At 37.6% G+C, this 18,189-nt stretch overlaps 1 protein-coding gene across 1 annotated transcript; it reads right to left on the bottom strand.

Moving 5' to 3' along the window:
- Positions 1-1,145: 1,145 nt before the first annotated feature.
- Positions 1,146-2,140, bottom strand: LOC149155767 (glutathione S-transferase U20-like). The gene is made up of 2 exons (XM_089441144.1): positions 1,808-2,140; positions 1,146-1,649 (listed from the first exon to the last, which is right to left on the bottom strand). Exons 1-2 carry the CDS (start codon positions 2,138-2,140, stop codon positions 1,284-1,286), a joined length of 699 nt encoding a protein of 232 aa, XP_089297270.1. The 3' UTR covers positions 1,146-1,283.
- Positions 2,141-18,189: the final 16,049 nt, after the last annotated feature.

Below are 18,189 nucleotides of genomic sequence, written 5' to 3'. Positions count from 1 at the left end.
TAAATTGTATATATTTTCTTCACTTGATATAGCTATAAACTTTAATTATTTTACTACTCCCATCAAATTCAAGAATGGTTCAAGTGCCAGCAACATTAAATGAGCGTTAAATGGATAGATTCCAGAATGGTTCAAGTAAAAGCAACATTAAATGATCGTTAAAGGGATAGATTTACTAATATCAATTTAATAATTTAATGGAAGTTTAACATTAAATTGGAAAATAATGGAAATTCTGAATCAATTTTCACCCAAAAAAAAATATTTTGACCTCAGCAAACAACGCCTTAAATGAATAGATTTACCAATATCATATCAATTAATTTAATACCATTTAAATGGAATCTTTCAAATTTGAATAATAAAAAATATCTAGATGTGTTGATTAAATGGGCTAAACAATTGGCCCTCTAAACTAAGGTTTTTTCAGTCTAATTTATTATTTTATATTATTTGTTTTTTAATTTAAATATAAATTATTATTAAAAGGTTTCAATCCAATGTTTTTTTTCTAAAGAGATCATTGTAAATGTTTAAACCATTTATTTCTCAATTCTGATAGGGACTACGCTGCCATCTATTTTTGCTTCTCAAAGTGACTCTTCTTGCTCTTAGATGTGAGCAAATATCTATTCTTAAATGTAAGCGATCAATTTTTCATGCCAATTTGCTGCGACATATGAGTACATCACCCTTTTACAAATTACATTTGTTGTTTACCTTTTTCCATCTCAGTTTCCTTTTTCTAATTTATAAATAGATTCTATAATTCTTTCAGCTTTCTAATTTATAAATAGATTCAATAATTCTTCCATCCATAGGTCCCTTTTAAATATACCCCTGCTTGAATTTGATTTATTGAATTCCTAAAAATTTAGGATTGCAGTTATCTTAAATTCTACGTTCCCAACTTCACACACTACTTTCCACTCTTTTTCTATATTCGTCCTTTACTGTCATGTCAAATGCTGAAAAATTATATAGCTTTCAGCCTTTAACCTGAAATTTGCCAAAAATCTGAATTAATGATGCAAAGTGAAAACAATCCAATTACTGAAATCTACATAATAATAATAAAACTTATTATTAGTAAGAGTGTTTGCAGTGACGAAGCCACTTTAAACCTCAAGTTCAAAGGTCCCAGAGTCTCTGGGATCCAAGGAAACATGTCCATAACTCCAGAAAAACAAACGAAAATACTGAAGAATACATCCGCATCACTAATCTACTACATACGGCCATATAAATGTGGCAACGCTCCTGCAACATATTAGGATTTTCGGTCACTCGGAAGTGATAAATGTCTTCCTATACTCAATGGCATATTCCAAAACCTTAACGGGGTTCGGGAGCACTTTTTTCACGCTGTCTCTCTCCAAGCACTTTTTCATCCATACTTGGAGCCTGGGGAACTCAATTTCCCATGGTATCTTCCATTTCCCAAACGTTTCAAATGAATGGAACCAACATGCATAGGGAATGAACGCAATGTCCAGGTACCCAAACTGCTCCGCTCCAAAATAAGGCTTTCCTCCCCTTGCTGACAGCTCCCCTTCAAGGAATCCCAAGTACTTCAACATACAACACTTACCCTCTTCCAGAGCTTCTCCTTCGTTTTTCAAAATACCATAAAATGCATCTTCGAAAAACTAAAACCAACCGCAGGATTTCATATGTATTTAGAAAGTGCTAGCAATATAAATGGAATACCACAAATTCAATACGTAGAAATGCTAGTAAGTCCAAAATGCAATGCATTGAAGAAAATTTATGATATAAGATTTAGTTTGGGTGAGGCTATGCATACCTTCTTGTTCAGGAAGTCTGCCCAGAACCTTGCAACGGCTCGGTCGTATGGGTTGGAGGGCATGAATCGATTAGAGCTTGGCCAGGTCTCATCGATATATTCGAGAATGATGAGAGACTCGTTCACAGGCTTGCCATTGTGGATGAGGACAGGTACCGTCTTGTTAATAGGATTCATTTGCAGCAGCAGGTCACTCTTGGGGTCGAGATTCTCTTCCTGGTATTCATATGTCACAGCTTTCTCTCCCAATCCGATCAAAACACGCATGCTAAAGGGACTACACCAGAGGCTCAATACCTTCACTTGCTCCTCCCCTTGCCCCATTTTCGCCATCTAAAATTAAACTACTGAATCTTACAGGAAACAGACAGGTATGAATGAATGGCCAACCTTGCTTCGTGCTTGACTGTTCCCTTACTCCAATATTTATACTCAAATATTTTGTATCTCTCCTCACAGGACAATGATCTCCCCTATCGTCCCTTTTCTCGAAGATTAATAATTGCAAATCATTGAAACCTTCAGTCAAGTTGTTGTCAGGGTATGTAATAATTGAAAATTATTGAGCACTTGGATAAGATTGTTTTTTGGTCAGTCTCAAATCCCATTTTCCCTTGAAATGAAAATTTGAAAACATTTATATGTTTTCTTTATATTCTTATTTTATGTAAATTTACAAAATGTCAATTAATTTACAATTTGATAACGTTTATATGCTTTTTTTATATTTTTATTTTATGTAAATTTATAAATGTCAATTAATTTATTTGTTGTTAGTGTTAATAATGAAATATTTTATTGGGCAAACTGTTTTTGAGAGTTAGTCTATGCATTTAGCAAGAGTGAAACTTTGTCCATCAGTTATTCTATATTGGCTGTTAGCAAAATCAAATTTTATGAGAAGGAGTTGAGGATATAAGTTAATTAGGAAAAATTAAACCATCACAAGTGGATTCCAAACTTCACTGAGCCAGGCATATTTGTGGTGATAACATTCCACTACTGGCATATTCATGGTGATAACATTCTACTACTGGGTAGATTGTTTTTCTATCTAATAGACCAACTAACCAGAGTTAAAATAGATCTAATTACCCAAAAAAAAATTCAAATTAACTTATTTCAATAATAATTTGTTTTATCTTTAATCCATTATTAATAATAAAATTAATTACTATTATCATCATTACATTAATGGTATATGTTACGAATCACTTATTTCATTAATAATTTATCAATTAAATTACATTTAAAATCAATACTCCAATTCAAACCAACATTACAATTATAGGCAATTATAGCCTATAACAGTCATCCATACTATGGCAATTCAACTTAAATAAATAAATGTCTGTTCGATCATTTTTATGTTTAATAAGAATAAATTTATAATAACCTGTCAAATGCATTTTGAGATGAGAAGGTAAAAAGAATTCTGGAAAACATAAAATTCCAGGCACGGTTGCTCCTCACATAATTGCCCTTGCAATGCACATTATATAAAATCTAGTCCAAACTAAATAATTGCATATAACTGAACATTTAGGTAGATTGCGATGAGGGTGCGTAATAATGGAAAATTATTGAAAAATGTAATCAGATTGTTGTTCCCTGCACAATTGCTCATCCATTTCAAAATGCTGAGGCCATTGCATATCATATTATATCTAAATTCACTCAAATGAAGAGTGTCCAGATAATGTTGAAACATAACATACCGACAGCTAATGCCTAGCAATCAAATGATTGTCATAACAATTGGTGTAGCCAGAACAGTATATTCAAATGGCTATAATAACTTTAGATACGAGAATTAATTTGTGATTGTCAAGCATGTGTTGTAACGATTACTGTTGCCTGTAGGCTCTGAAATAGTTACTGTTGCCTATATACGGTCTAATCAAATGGTTAAATGATTTTCGGAAGGCTTATTTTATCTATTCGATATGGCAATGGTTAATTGTTTTTTGAACTTGGTGATATAAATTTAGAGAAGTTTGTGATTTCTTGTTGTTTAAAATATATTTTGATTTTATATGGATACAATATTTGAAAAATTTATAGGGCATCTAAATTTTGCCAATTTTACATGTAGAAGTATCAAATATATTATTACTCCATGTGAAAAATACACAAATATATCTTCCATATATAGCCATCTAAGAGGCCTAGAGTTAGCTAGAGATAGCTATGATAACTAGGTGGATAACAACTCCAATGTAACCTTACAACTCACAACAATTGGCACATCGAAAGATGAGCATTGGAAAATAACAATGTTAACACCCCCTGTAAGTGAAATGTAGGAAGTAGGCATAAAGAAAGATTGGGTCCTCGAAACAAGCCCTAATAAGGTACCCAAGTACAAACTTTCATAAGCAAAGAAAAGGAGAAAAACCTTTAGGAAAAAAACTTCTCTCCAAAAGGGAGAAAGATGCCAGTGCTCAAATCATGGAGATGGAACCATGGATCCCACAACGATCCACTAAAAGGCAAGAACATAAGTGCACTCCATTTAGGAAGTACCAAAATTTTGATGATGAGAGCCAAGAATCCTTTATGAACTTGGTTGAAATATGAAGTAGAATATGTTACAAAGGTAAAAGAAAGGAAAACACGTATAACCACTTCATAAATTCTTTAGATAGGCACTAGTAAAGAAGTAGAAAAAAGGCTTCAAATAGAAGCAAGCTACATCATAAGAACAACGAGGCTTTTAGACATTTTAAATAGGGAGTATGCAAACCTAGAAATTGAACTTGTGCGAAAGCAAATGAATTAGCATAATCACCCATCCCCACCCCTACCCTTAATTTATTATAACTACAAAAGTTGATCAAAACAAGGTACAACCACTCCTAAAGAAATTTAAACATTCTCACCATCGACAAAAATAAGGAAATACTATCAACAATATGTCTTGCCATTTCATCTTGATATCTTTGTCTATGAACAACTTGGTGTCTTCAGAGATGGGAAAGCTCATAGACACTTGCTCAACTTGTTGAAGATAATGGAGAATATCCTAGAATAGGTAGAGTTGGTTCACGTAACCTCAGGATAGGAATTAGTTTCTATTTTTTAGGATGTTTTTCTAACTTCTCTAAAACCATGTTTTCTATTTAATGTGTAGTGTGCATGAACAATGTAGAGCATTCTGTAGAGTCAGATCTCTTGGTTCAAACTCTCTTTCATAGAGCTCACCAGTGGGTTTTATTTTATTAATACAAACATTGCCATTTTTATCATGGTATGAGAGCGTCAGGGCTGACGAACCTGTACGCTGGCTGGTGGGTGATTCTTTGAACCAAGATCTTCACAGTTGCGAGAAGTATAACTGCGATGATTCCGAGATCATCGCTGGTTCTGAGTGTACCTTTGCAACGAGGTCACTGTAGCTACTTCACCCATATATTTTTAACTTTTTTGTTGCAAGAAAGATGTGTATAGCTGCGACGACGTCGTAGAAAAGATAGACGTATCTGTGATGATCGTGGAAGCCAACAATAAGGCTGTGGCTGCGTGGGGAAGCCAAGAACAAGGTTGTACCTGTTAGAGAAGTTGCGTGGGGAAGCCAAGAACAAGGTTGTAGCTGACAATAGAAGGCTGTCCGGAGGTTGAGAAGAAAGCCACGGTGATGAGCGGGTGTGCTGCGAGATCAAACAACATTGAAGAACATTGATCTGTCTTTGTCACAGATCTGGGGTAAATTTAACATCTTTTACCTGTCGATTTTTTTTTATTTTCTTAATCGCCGAGATGAATAACAATATATTTGAAGCATGCATGAATGATTATAACAAGTTCAATGGTTCCAATTAAGAAAATTGGAAGTTCAATATGCAGATTCTGCTAGAAGTGCAGAGTGCTTGGATGATTGTGAATGGGGATGAGTCGAAGCCCGCGACTGGATCATCATCGATCCCAGCTTGGGAGAAACGAGAAAGTAGAGCAAGGACAATGTTAAAGATGTCAGTGAAAGACTGCATTATACTACACATCAGAGAAGGTAAGTCAACTAATGAGATCTGGGGAATTCTGAAGGAATTGTACGAGATCAGGAATTCAAATCGTCTTCTGTTCCTCAAGAGTAAGATCTTGTCCCTGAAGATGGAGGAGAATGAAACAATTGCTTCATTTGTAGCAAGGATCAATGATCTGAAGAACAAATTGTTAGACATTGGTCATACAGTTGACGATACAGATCTTGTAACCATTACAATGAATGGTGTCACTGATGATTATCAAATGTTCATCACTGGGATAAATGCCAGAGAGAAGATCCCGCATTTTGAAGAGCTGATAGGTATACTGATGCAGGAAGAAGAAAGAAGATCGTCCCTAAAGCCCCAAAGTGCCGATCTTGCATTGATGGTGAAGAAAAACTTCTACAAAGGGAAAGGAGGTCCACAACAGAAAAATGGAGCAAGTTCACAGAAACGGCCAAATCAGACTCAAGGTATGCATCCCAATAAAAACTAATCTGAAAGTAAATGTTTTATTGCAGAAAATTGGGTCATATTGCCAAGGAGTGTAGGAAAAAGAAATATCATGAAGAACAGCAAAAGCCAAAAATACATGCAGGTCATCTCACGAATGGTGATCAGGTGCACAATTTCAGATTGTTCATGGAAGATCGTGATGAAAATGTTGCTGCAGACATCTGGTATGTAGATTCAGGAGCATCAACATACATGACAGGGAATAAGCACTGACTCGAGGAATTTAAAGAAATCAATGAAGGTGCATAGATTTACCTAGGTGATGACAAAAATCATCAAATCAAAGGGTGTGGGAAAGTTTCTTTCATTCTATCTAATGGTAATATCAAACAAATTTATAATGTGATGTATGTGCGTGGCATAACAAAGAACTTAATTTCTGTATCTATGATTATAGATCAAGATTTGAAAGTTGAATTTTTAAAATCTAACTGTTACATTAAAGATTTGCTAGATGGCATGAAGACAATTGCTACAGGAATCCAAACAGGAGGACTGTACAAGTTGGATGTGAGACCTGCACCGGTTCGAGCATTGATAGCAACGAGCCTCACTACAAAAAAGCTTTGGCATTAGAGATTCGACCACATCAACTACAATGATTTGCTATTATTACAAAAGAAGGAAATGGTAAGAGATCTTCCTATGCTAAAGCAAGTACATAATGACCGTGATTCCTGTACTTTAGGAAAAATGCATAGAGAATAATTCCGTGTAAGAGTAGAAAAGAAACAGAGGGATATACTAGAATTAGTGCATATAGACCTTTGTGGGCCCATGTAGAAAAAATAATTAGGAGGTGCACTATATTTTCTACTATTTATTGATGACTGTATCAATTTTTCTTGGGTGTATTTCTTAATTAAGAAGAGTCATACATTCGAATACTTTAAGCAGTTTAAAAATATGATTGAAAGACAAACAGGGAAACAGATAAAAATTCTCCGCTCTGATCAAGGGGTAGAATACAAGAAGGATGAGCTTATCAGATATTGTGAAGATCATGGAATTTTATAGCAGTTCATAGTACCCCATACTCCACAGCAGAAAGGAGTAACAGAAAGAAAAAATAGAACACTGGTGGAATGTGCTGGAAGTATGCTGAAAGGTAAGAATCTTTCGAACGGTTTTTGGGTTGAAGTAGTGAATAATACAGTTTATTTGAAAAATAGGAGTCCTACAAGAAGTCTTGAGTCTAAAACTCCTTTTGAAGCATTATATGGATATAAGCCTGTAGTAAAACACTTAAGAATATTTGGATCTAAAGAATTTTCCCACATTCCAAAGGAAGATAGAAGAAAATTAGACTCAAAAGCCATAAGATGTACTTGTATAGGGTATTGTTCATCATTTAAATCATACAGACTATTTAATCCCTCTACTCACAAGATTTTTGTTAGTAGAGATGTTAGATTCTATGAGTAAGATAATGAAGAACCTGATGAGCACTATGAGGAATGGGACATTCTGTACCTTGTTGAAGAAGAAGCAGAGAACAATTAGGGTCAGCAGCAGACAAAAGTAGAGGATGAACAATAGCAGAAACAACAATAGTAACAGTAGCACCAACAACAAAAGAAGCAGTAAGAAGAAATAAATGATGATCAAATAAGGTTTGAAACCACCACCCCACCACTCAGGAGATCAGGTAGGAAAGCTCAAATGCCTGCAAGATATAGGGAAATTCTTTTATAACTAGTATGATGAATGTGGTTGAACCATCTAGTTATAAAGAAGCAAATGAATGTAGTGAATGGAAAATAGCCATGGAACAGGAATATGATTCAATAATTAGAAATAACACTTGGGAATTGGTTGAAATTCCTAGAGGAAAACAGGCCATAGGTTGTAAATGGTTATATAAACTGAAAATTAATGCAGATGGAACTATAGAAAAACTGAAAGCTAGGTTGGTTGCAAAAGGGTACACACAAAAAGAATGATAGCCTATGAAGAAACTTTCGCCCCTGTAGCTAAATTGAACACCATCAGAATGTTAATTGCTTTAGCTATTAAGAAACATTGGATGATGCACCAACTAGATGTAAAGTCTGCATTTCTGAATGGAGAACTAAAAGAAGAGGTTTATCTAGAGCAACCGGAAGGGTTTGTCCAAAAAGGAAAAGAACATTTAGTATGTAGGTTGAAGAAAGCACTCTATGGACTAAAACAAACTCCTAGGTTGTGGTATGAAAATATTGATTCATTTTTTCTACAAGCTGGCTATAATAGAAGTAAGAATGACCCTAATATTTACACCATGAAAGATGAACAAGGGCGCGTAGTGTTGATTTCATTATATGTAGATGATTTGATAATTATAGTTGATGCTACATATCTAATTGATGAAATCAAGCAACAAATGTCACAAATGTTTGAGATGAAGCACCTTGGTGAACTCAAATACTGTTTAGGTCTTGAAATCTGAAGAGATTCAGGTCAAACATTTCTGTCCCAAGAAAAGTATGTCAAAGGCCTATTAGAAAAGTTTAGAATGGATCAGTGTAAGCCTCCACCGGTACCATTGCATCAGAACATCAAATTGCAGTGTGAGGATGGCTCAAAAGCAACAGATGCAACATTTTACAGACAACTGGTTGGGAGTCTAATCTATCTAACCACCACTAGACATGATTTGGCTTATGCAGTTAGTGTGCTAAGCCAATTTATGTCTAAGCCACTTGAAAGCCATTGGAATGTAGCGAATAATGTTTTGAGGTATCTATAAGGTACTATAGATTACAATATTATTTACATTGACTCTTCTGATGTTAAATTGGTATAATTTGCTGATTCAGATTAGGCTAGAAATGTAGATGATCGCAGATGTATAACAGGTTATGCATTCAGTCTTGGATCCGGGGTGTTCACATGAAGTAGCAAGAAGAAGAACACAGTCTCCTAGTCCTCAACCAAAGTAGAGTATCAAGCCATGTGTGCAGCAATGTGTGAGGCGGCTTGGTTGCGGAGACTTCTCCAGGATGTTGGGGAAGAATAGACAGTTGCAAAAAAAATTAGATGCGACAATCAGAGTTTAATCAAGCTGGCCAATAATTCGGTGTTTCACAAAAACACTAACCATATCGATACGCAATTCCACTTTGTCAGGGAGAAAGTGTAATCCAAAGAAATTCATCTGGAATATTGTAATACATGTGATAATGTTGCAGACATTTTCACTAAGCCTCTTGGAAAAGTTAAGTTTCAAATGTTTAGGGAGATTTTAGGCATATATGTGAACCCATTCTCCATTAAGGGGGAGTGTTGAAGATTTAGATAATGGAGAATATCCTAGAATAAGTAGAGTTGTTTCATGTAACCTCAGGATAGGAATTAGTTTCTATTTCTTAGGATGTTGTTCTAACTTCCCTAAACTCTCCTGGTTCAAAATCTCTTTGGTAGAGTTGACCAGTAGGTTTTATTTTATTAATACAAACATTGTCATTTTTATCACAACTGCATCTCTAGTTACACTCTCGATGGTGTCTTTTGACCCTGCTCTCTTGGAGGCCATTGTATCTGAGTTGGTGAGAGACGGAAGAATACCTGTGATACATGGAGACATAGAAACACTCATGGAAAGCAATCTGTTAGTTGAAAACCAAAACAAATTTGAGGACTGACATGCAAACATACCGGGTGACTCACTTCTAAAATTACATAATTTTCACCGGGAGGCTGGGGGATTGACTGCCAAAACTGCACAAGGCACAGTTCGAGATGTAAGAAGGATTACTGGCTATTGAAACTGCACAATGCACAGTCTAGTCTGGCCTATTGAGGACTAAAATTGTGCAATGTGCAGTTTCAGTCAGCAAGGACTACAAACCAACAAATTGCATTTGCGCAGTTTCTGTTTTTGGGGCCGGCAAGGCACTGCCTCTCAGAAATTCGCAGAGAAATATTGGAGGCCAGTGCTAGGCCAAATTTACCTAATTTCTAGGAGGAAGGCAGAGCCTTCACTCTCAAAAATGTGCATTGCCAGTCGGGCAAGGCAAGGTCCGGGCCAAGTCAGCCAAAACCCGTTGAGGGGCGACTGAAAACATGAAAATTTCTAAATACATAGTGAAGCAAAGTGCAAACAAGAGTAAATGATCGTGCATGAAAACAGTTAGTGCAAGATTCAGAAAATGGGAAAACAAGCATGTGTGTGACACGAGTCACTGCAACAATGACTGTTAGTGTAGACATAGTGTCATGCACGCGATATGAGTGAGGTGCAATGAAAAAATTGAAACAATGCTTCTACATCCTAACATGCATTAAAACGACAACATGCATTCAAAAAAACCAAGCAAACAACATTCATACAAAGTGAAAAACAAAAAGCAATAGAAAAGCAGACTTACCTAGAAAACGCTGAGTTGAATGTGCTGAATTCTCCTAGATGCGATGTGGGATGTCAAAGCTCCAAGATCAATGTGAGTAATGAGCTCTGCAATGTCGAATAAATAAGTTTTGATAAGATCGAGGCTTATGATGTGCATGCCACAAATCTAGGAAAAAGTGACACTTGGCGGGAGGTTTCTAAAATGCATTTTGCATGTAACCTCCAGTTGCTAAAAATAGATCCCTAAAATCTAGGGATGTTTTTTTTCTTTTTGATTTTTTGTTTTTTTCGAGAAAAAGAAACCTATGTGTGCAAATCAATATTGGTCAATCCTGGAGGGGACCGGTCAACCTGGGAGCACATGAAATAGTCTGCAAGCTTGGGGAGGAAATTTGTGTAGTTTTTGGGTTGAGTAAGTCCAGTTGTCCCTCATGCATTGTGCAATTTCTAGACTGAAGCCCTGATTGTCAGTCAGAATTGCGCATTTTTTGAGATGAAGCCTAGTGTTGGGCTGAATTACGCATATTTCAGAGGGAAGGCTCCCTGACTGGATTGTGCATTTATGGAGCCCAATAGGTAGCCCAGATGAATTGCGCAATTTCTGGAGGGAAGGCTGGTTCCCCTCTAGGATTGCGCAATTTTCTAAGTGAACACCAAAACCAAAAAATGGATAAGTTCTGAATGTCAGCCTGCAGGTGGGAGGCAATCAAGTTGATAAGCACAGGATGGGAGACCACTGAAGCTCAGCTGAAGCCTAGTACTTGGATAGTGAAAGACATGCTTCTAAGGATGGTTGGTATGGAGGCTCCAAAATGAAGCCAAGGAAAAATTTTGTAGGGTGGTTGTAGCCGCCGTAACACTTGGAGACACACTGGTAGAACTCTAGCTCTCTGAATGGACCTTGTTTCGTGAAAATGAAATCTAACTCCAGAATTATTTTTCAGTTCTTAGATCATCTTGGTTTCCACACTAGCTTGATTGAAAGATGTAGTAGTTGCCATGATCTTGGTCGGTCAACACACATTCCAAGCCAACTCAACATAGTTGTTTTGATTGGGGATGAGGGGTATATTGGTGCACAAGGAATATGATAGTCAGAGTTTAAGTTTCATCTCTGGTGTTGCTCTATTGCTAGTAGGCATGGACAGTATCTTGATGAAGTCACGCAGGAGCACAAGCATCTCTCTGCTGCTAGCGAGCCTGGTTAGTACCCTGATGGAGTTACTTGCATCGCCTCTCTGCGCAGGAAGCCTTTCTCTTCTTTCGCCTTATTCATTTTTCAAAAATTTTTACATTTTCATTTTTTCATTTTTCATTTTTTTCAAGAACTGTGCATAGAACTTATTCATTTCAGAGGTGAAAGAGGGATCCCGACTTATTGAGAGAAATAGAGGTTGTTCCTTTAGAGAAGTATTTTTTATATACCTCTGACATACTTGTTAAGTGTTTCCCCCTCACCTTACTCTACTTGATTGGGCTGACAAGGGTTAACCTAAAAAAAACTGAATAGAGTAGGTGATGCTAGTTAGTGCACAAGCATTGTGCTTTCATCAAGGTTCGTTTTGAAAAAAATGTATTTTCCGTTGGTGTATTATGGACCGAAGACAACAAGTTCTTCATAAAGATATAGGATAATAGATAACCAAGAATTGATAGCTGTACAAGTCCTCTTGCACTTTACCCTACTTGTTTCAAGAGTCGTGCACGGTTTCATGCGAAACTAACATACAGATGTAATGAAACAAACAAACAACCAAGAAAAGAGCAGAAGTAAATGTGAAAGCAAGGAGAGTAAGCAAAGTAAGCAGGCAAGCAAACAAACAAGCAAAGCAAGAATCAAACATGCATGCAAGTAAAAATGACATAAAGAAAAAACTACTCCTACTCCTAAGCTAATGGTGCATATGCAGCCATCGTCGCTTTGGTCGACCCATGTTGGTGAATCCATGTTTCGTGAAAAACACAATTAGGTGAACCAACAAACTTGAAGGATATAACATTGAAGACAAACACACTTCGAGTTCAAATGTGTCCATAGAAAAGAAAATAGTGAAAGCACATGCCATGCACTTTAAGGACTTTCCATGGTGTTGTGCTACACTGCGTGCATATGTTAAGCATATGCATTCCTGTGACATGCAAGCAAATGTGAGAAACATAGACAACTTGCGTCGCGCAAGTGTGCTTGCTATGTAATATTTCTCCAATGCATGAGCGATGGGATCATGTATTTCGAGTGGAGGAAGTGAAATCTGTGTGTTGGATTGATCTTCAATGCATACATATGAGTGATGAGGAGCCTTGGGTGTTTCAACAATTTCCTAATTGGAAGTGAAACCAACCTCAGGGCAGCGAGGGCCTGACATAATTGTCAGCTCGGGCTGAAGTACCTCAACAACCTGGGGGGTTTTGACTTCATCAATAGATAGATCATCATAAACATGTGGCTTTGAAAGATCAACAACGATAGGATCATCATCGTGATTGGATATGGGAGTAAATAGGTCACGACAACTACGATCAGAAAAATCAATGATGTCATTAGCATCCTCATGATTAGATAAATCAAATAGAGGGGTAGATGAGAAGAAAAAATGTTCACCCTATGCATTCTCGAAAAAATCAGATGAAAAATCAAGTGGATTTTCAATGAATAATTTGTCCTCTCCACTATTAAATGATGGAATGACATTGGGTGTGTTTTGCAAATGACATCCGTGGATGGATTTACACAAGGAAAATCAGAGATGAAAAAATCACCAAAGATGTCAAGAAAATGTAGAGAGGTGTGGACATAAGGAGATCATCCTTCGCTATAGGTTGAAGTTCAGGTTCCTAGTCATACTCATCATGAATGACAACACAGGTTGGCTGTGTAACAACAGCTCCATCGTTGGCTTGATCCTTGTCCACAACATGTGTAGACTCTGGCATGAGAGAATGGAAGATATTGCAATCCGGAGGATCAATAGAACGTGAAGACGAAGGCTGAGGTAACAAATGCATGTGACAACTCATGGTCTTCGCAACCAAATCTGCATGAAAATTGAGAGAAGTGAAACTGGGAGGATATGATAGTTGAACAAATGTGTGTGCATGTTCTCCCACATCACTCTGCAGTGGTGGAGATGTTTGATGAGGGGAAGGTGGAAAGTCACCCGTGATAGTGACTGTGTCCGCTTGTGATTGCATAGCTGCATCACTGAAGTATGTTGAGTGGGTTTTGAACTTCAACTTCATCTTGGGATAGAATTATTTTCTAAGGAAATATTCAAATCTGTCCCAAAGATATTGTAATTTCATCTGTTTTTTCGGTGCTTCAAACTATAGTACACAAAACTGCTGCCAAAAATCCATAGGTAATTCTTGTGGAGTCTTCCATTGTTTTAAAAAATTTTGGTCAAGAGGTTTAGGATCAAAATGATGGAAAGTAGATTCAATTAGATCACAAAACTGCTTAAGTGAGTGCATGCAATCATGATGTAGGTTGTGACACCATCATTGCGGGGATTCACGAAGTGCGTGTGAAAGCAACAAGCTGATGGCGACTTTGTCGAACTCATCTACATCCTCCAAGAATGAAAAGAAGTTGTGTAGGTACTCAGGCCAAGTCACTCCACCTTCATCATTGTACATGAATTCTGACAAGAGATCATAAATCTCCCTCGTGATGTTGATAGGTTCAACTTTAGGTAGACATCGCAGAGGGAGGAGTCTAACGATATCCATGACATATGTGCAAAGATTCAGAATAGGAAGAGAGGACTCAGATTATCATCTAGACCTCCTTCTAGCGCCAGAAATGTTAACGGTGCTAGACCCGCCAACATGTTAGGGGATCTCCTCGGTAAGAAGTCCCAACTAGACCTCAGACCATTTGGTGTAGGAGTCCCAGTAGTGGGGTAGTATAGTATTGCCTTGACCGTGGTTGGATGTAGAGGTGAGTAATATGTCCTTGTTGGTAGCAAGGGTGTGACATGTGCAACAATTCAAGGAAGGTGCATGAAAGGCTCAAACACATGGAACGAGGGGATGAGTGTGCCCCTTGGAAACATGTGATAACAAGCAGCTTGAAAGGGAACACATGAGAAGAAATACATCACAAGTTGGAAAGCAGGTTAGTCGATGATCCAAAGTGATGGTTATACCAACAACACATTTAGATAAGATTCATACAAACATAGAACACATTTCAATTTAGGAAGTATCAAACTTTTGAAGATGAGAGCCAAGAATCCTTTATGAACTTGGTTGAAATATGAAGTAGAATATGTTACAAAGGTAAAATAAAGGAAAACACGTATAAAAACTTCATAAATTCTTTAGAGAGGCACTTGTAAAGAACTAGAAAAAAGGCTTCAAATAGAAGCAAACTCCATCATATGAACAATGAGGCCTTTAGACCTTTTAAATAGGGAGTATGCAAACCTAGAAATTGAACTTGTACAAAAGCAAATGAATTAGCATAATCACCCCTTCTACACCCCGACTCTTAATTTGTTATAGCTACAAAAGTTGATCAAAACAAGGTACAACCACTCCTAAAGAAATTTAAACATTGTCACCAGCAACAAAAATAAGGAAATACTATCAACAAGATGCCTTGCCTTTTCATCTTGATATCTTTGTATATGAACAACTTGGTGTCTTCAGAGTTGGGCAAGCTCATAGACACTTTCTCAACTACATCACTAGTTGCACTTTCGACGGTGTCCTTTGACCCTACTCTCTTGGAGGCCATTGTACCTGAGCTGCTGAGAGGCAAAAGAACACCTGTGATACCTGGAGACATAAAAGAACTCATGGAAAGAAATCTGTCAGTTGAAAACCAAAACAACTTTGAGGATTGACATGAAAACATACTGGGTGATTGACTGCTAAGATTACATAATTTTCACCGGGAGGCTAGGGGATTGAATACCAAAACTATGCAAGGCACAGTCTGAGCTATAAGGAGGATGACTAGCCATTGAAACTACACAATGCATAGTCTAACCTGGCCTGCTGAGGACTAAAATTCCGCAATGCGTAGTTTTAGTCAGTAAGGATTGCAAACCAACAAACTGCATTTGCACAGTTTCTGTTTTTGGGGCCAACAAGGCACTGCTTCTCAAAATTGCATAGAGAAAGCCTGGAGGCCAGTTCTGGGCCAATTTTGCCGAGTTTTTTGGAGGAAGACAGAGCCTTCAGTCTCAGAAACGTGCATTGCTAGCCGGTCAAGGCAAGGTCTGGGCCAAGGCAGCCTAGACCCAGTAACGACTGACTGAAAACATGAAAAGTTTTGTATACATAGAGAAGCAAAGTGAAAACAAGAGTGAATGATCATGCATGCAAACAATTAGTGCAAGATGTATTGGTTGACCAATGTTGGTGAGTGCATGGTTCATGAACAACACAGTCAGGCAAGCCAACAAACTTGAAGGATATAACATTGAAGACAAACACACTCCGAGTTTAAATGTGTCCATAGAAAAGAAAAAAGTGAAAGCGCATGACATGCACTCTAAGGACTTTCCATGGGGTTGTGCTACACTGCATGCATATGTTAAGAATATGCATTCCTTTGACATGCAAGAAAATGTGAGAAACACAGACAACTTGCGTCACATAAGTGTGCTTGCTGTGTAATATTTCTCCAATGCATGAGCGATGGGATCATGTAGTTCGAGTGGAGGAAGTGAAATTAGTGTGTTGGATTGATCTTCAATGCACACAGACAAGTGATGAGGAGCCTTGGGTGTTTCAACAATTTCTTGATTGGAATTGAAACTAACCTCAGGGTAGCGAGGGCCTGACATAACCATTAGCTAGGCTAAAGTGCCTCGACAACCTGGGGGGTTTCGACATCATCAATAGATAGGTCATCATAAACAGGTAACTTTGAAAGATCAATAAGGATAAGATCATCATCGTGATCGAATATGGGAGTAAATAGATCACAATAGCTACGATCAGAAAAATCAATGATTTCATTGGCATCCTCATGATTAGATAAATCAAATAGAGGGGCAGATGAGAAGCAAGAATGTTCACCCTATGTGTTCCCAAAAAAATTAGATGAAAAATCAAGTGGATTTTCAATGAATAATTTGTCCTCTCCACTGTCGAATGATGGACTGACATTGGGTGTGTTTTGTGAATGACATCCATGGATGGATTTACACAAGGAAAATCAGAGATGGAAAAATCATCAAATATGTCAGGAAAACACAGAGGAGGTGCAGACATAAGGAGATCATCCTTCGCTGCAGGTTGATGTTCAGTTTCCAAGTCATACTCATCATGAATGACAACACAGGTTGGTTGTGCAACAAAAACTTCGTTGTTGGCTTGATCCTCATCCACAACATGTCTAGAGTTCGACACGACAGAATGGAAGAGAGTGTAATTCAGAGGATCAACAAAATGTGAAGACGAAGGTTGAGGTAACAAATGCATGTGACAACCCATGGTCTTCACAACCAAATCTGTGTGAAAATTGAAAGAAGCGATGCTGGGAGGATATGATAGTTGAACAGACGTGTGTGCATGTTCTCCCACATCACTCTGCAGTGGTGGAGATGTTTGATGAGGGGAAGGTGGAAAGTCACCTGTGACAGTGACTGTGTCTGCTTGTGATTGCGCAAATCCATCACCGAAGTATGTTGAATGGAATTTGAACTTCAACTTCATCTTGGGATTGAATTATTTGTTAAGGAAATATTCAAATCTGTCCCAAAGATATTGTAATTTCATCTGGTTTTTCGATGCTTCAAATTGTAGTAGATGGAAGTGCTGCCAAAAATCCATTGGTGATGCTTATGGAGTCTTTGATTGTTTTAACAGTTTTTGGTCAAGAGGTTCAGGATCAAAATGATGGAAAGTAGATTCAATTAGATCACAAAACTGCTTAAGTGAGTGCACGCAATTGTGAGGTAGGTTGCGACACCATCATTGCGGGGATTCATGAAGTGTGTGTGAAAGCAACAAGATGACCTTGACTTCATTGAACTCATCTACATCCTCCAAGAATGAAAATAAGTCATGTAGGTACTCATGCCAGGCCACTCCACCTTCGCCATCGTACATGAATTCCGACAAGAGATCATAAAACTCCCCCGTGATTTTGACAGGTTCAACGTTAGGAATACATCATGGAGAGAGGATTCTAATGATATCCATGAAATATGTGTGAAGATTCAAAATAGGATGAGAGGAATCAGCATATCATCCAGCCCTTCTTTTAGTGCTAGAAATGTTGATAGTGATGGACCCATCAACATGTCAGGGGATCTCCCCGGTAAGAATTCCCAACTAGACCTCAGACCGTTTGGTGTAGGAGTCCCAGAAGTGGGGTAGTACGGTATCGCCTTGACCACGGTTATGCGCAAACGTGAGTAAGATGTCCTTGTTGGTAGCAAGGGTGTGACATGTGCAACAATTCAAGGAAGGTGCATGAAAGGCTCAAACGGATGAAACAAGGGGATGAGTGCGCCCCTTGGAAACTTGTGATAACACATAGCTTGAAAGGGAACACACAAGAAGAAATACATCACAAGCTAGAAAGTAGA

Source organism: Pinus tabuliformis, chromosome 9 (genome assembly GCF_031772625.1).
Source record: "Pinus tabuliformis cultivar Carrire ecotype Pingquan chromosome 9, CPIR1, whole genome shotgun sequence".
NCBI classification, from domain to species: domain Eukaryota; kingdom Viridiplantae; phylum Streptophyta; class Pinopsida; order Pinales; family Pinaceae; genus Pinus; species Pinus tabuliformis.
Note: the sequence above shows the minus strand (reverse complement) of the source record. Positions and strands in the feature narration are given on the sequence as shown.

Excerpts from the sequence above, each read along its gene's own strand:
- LOC149155767 (XM_089441144.1), bottom strand. The coding sequence starts at position 2,140 with ATGGCGAAAATGGGGCAAGGGGAGGAGCAAGTGAAGGTATTGAGCCTC. Across the intron at positions 1,650-1,807 it reads CAGACTTCCTGAACAAGAAG|TTTTTCGAAGATGCATTTTA; the intron begins GTATGCATAGCC and ends GGTTGGTTTTAG.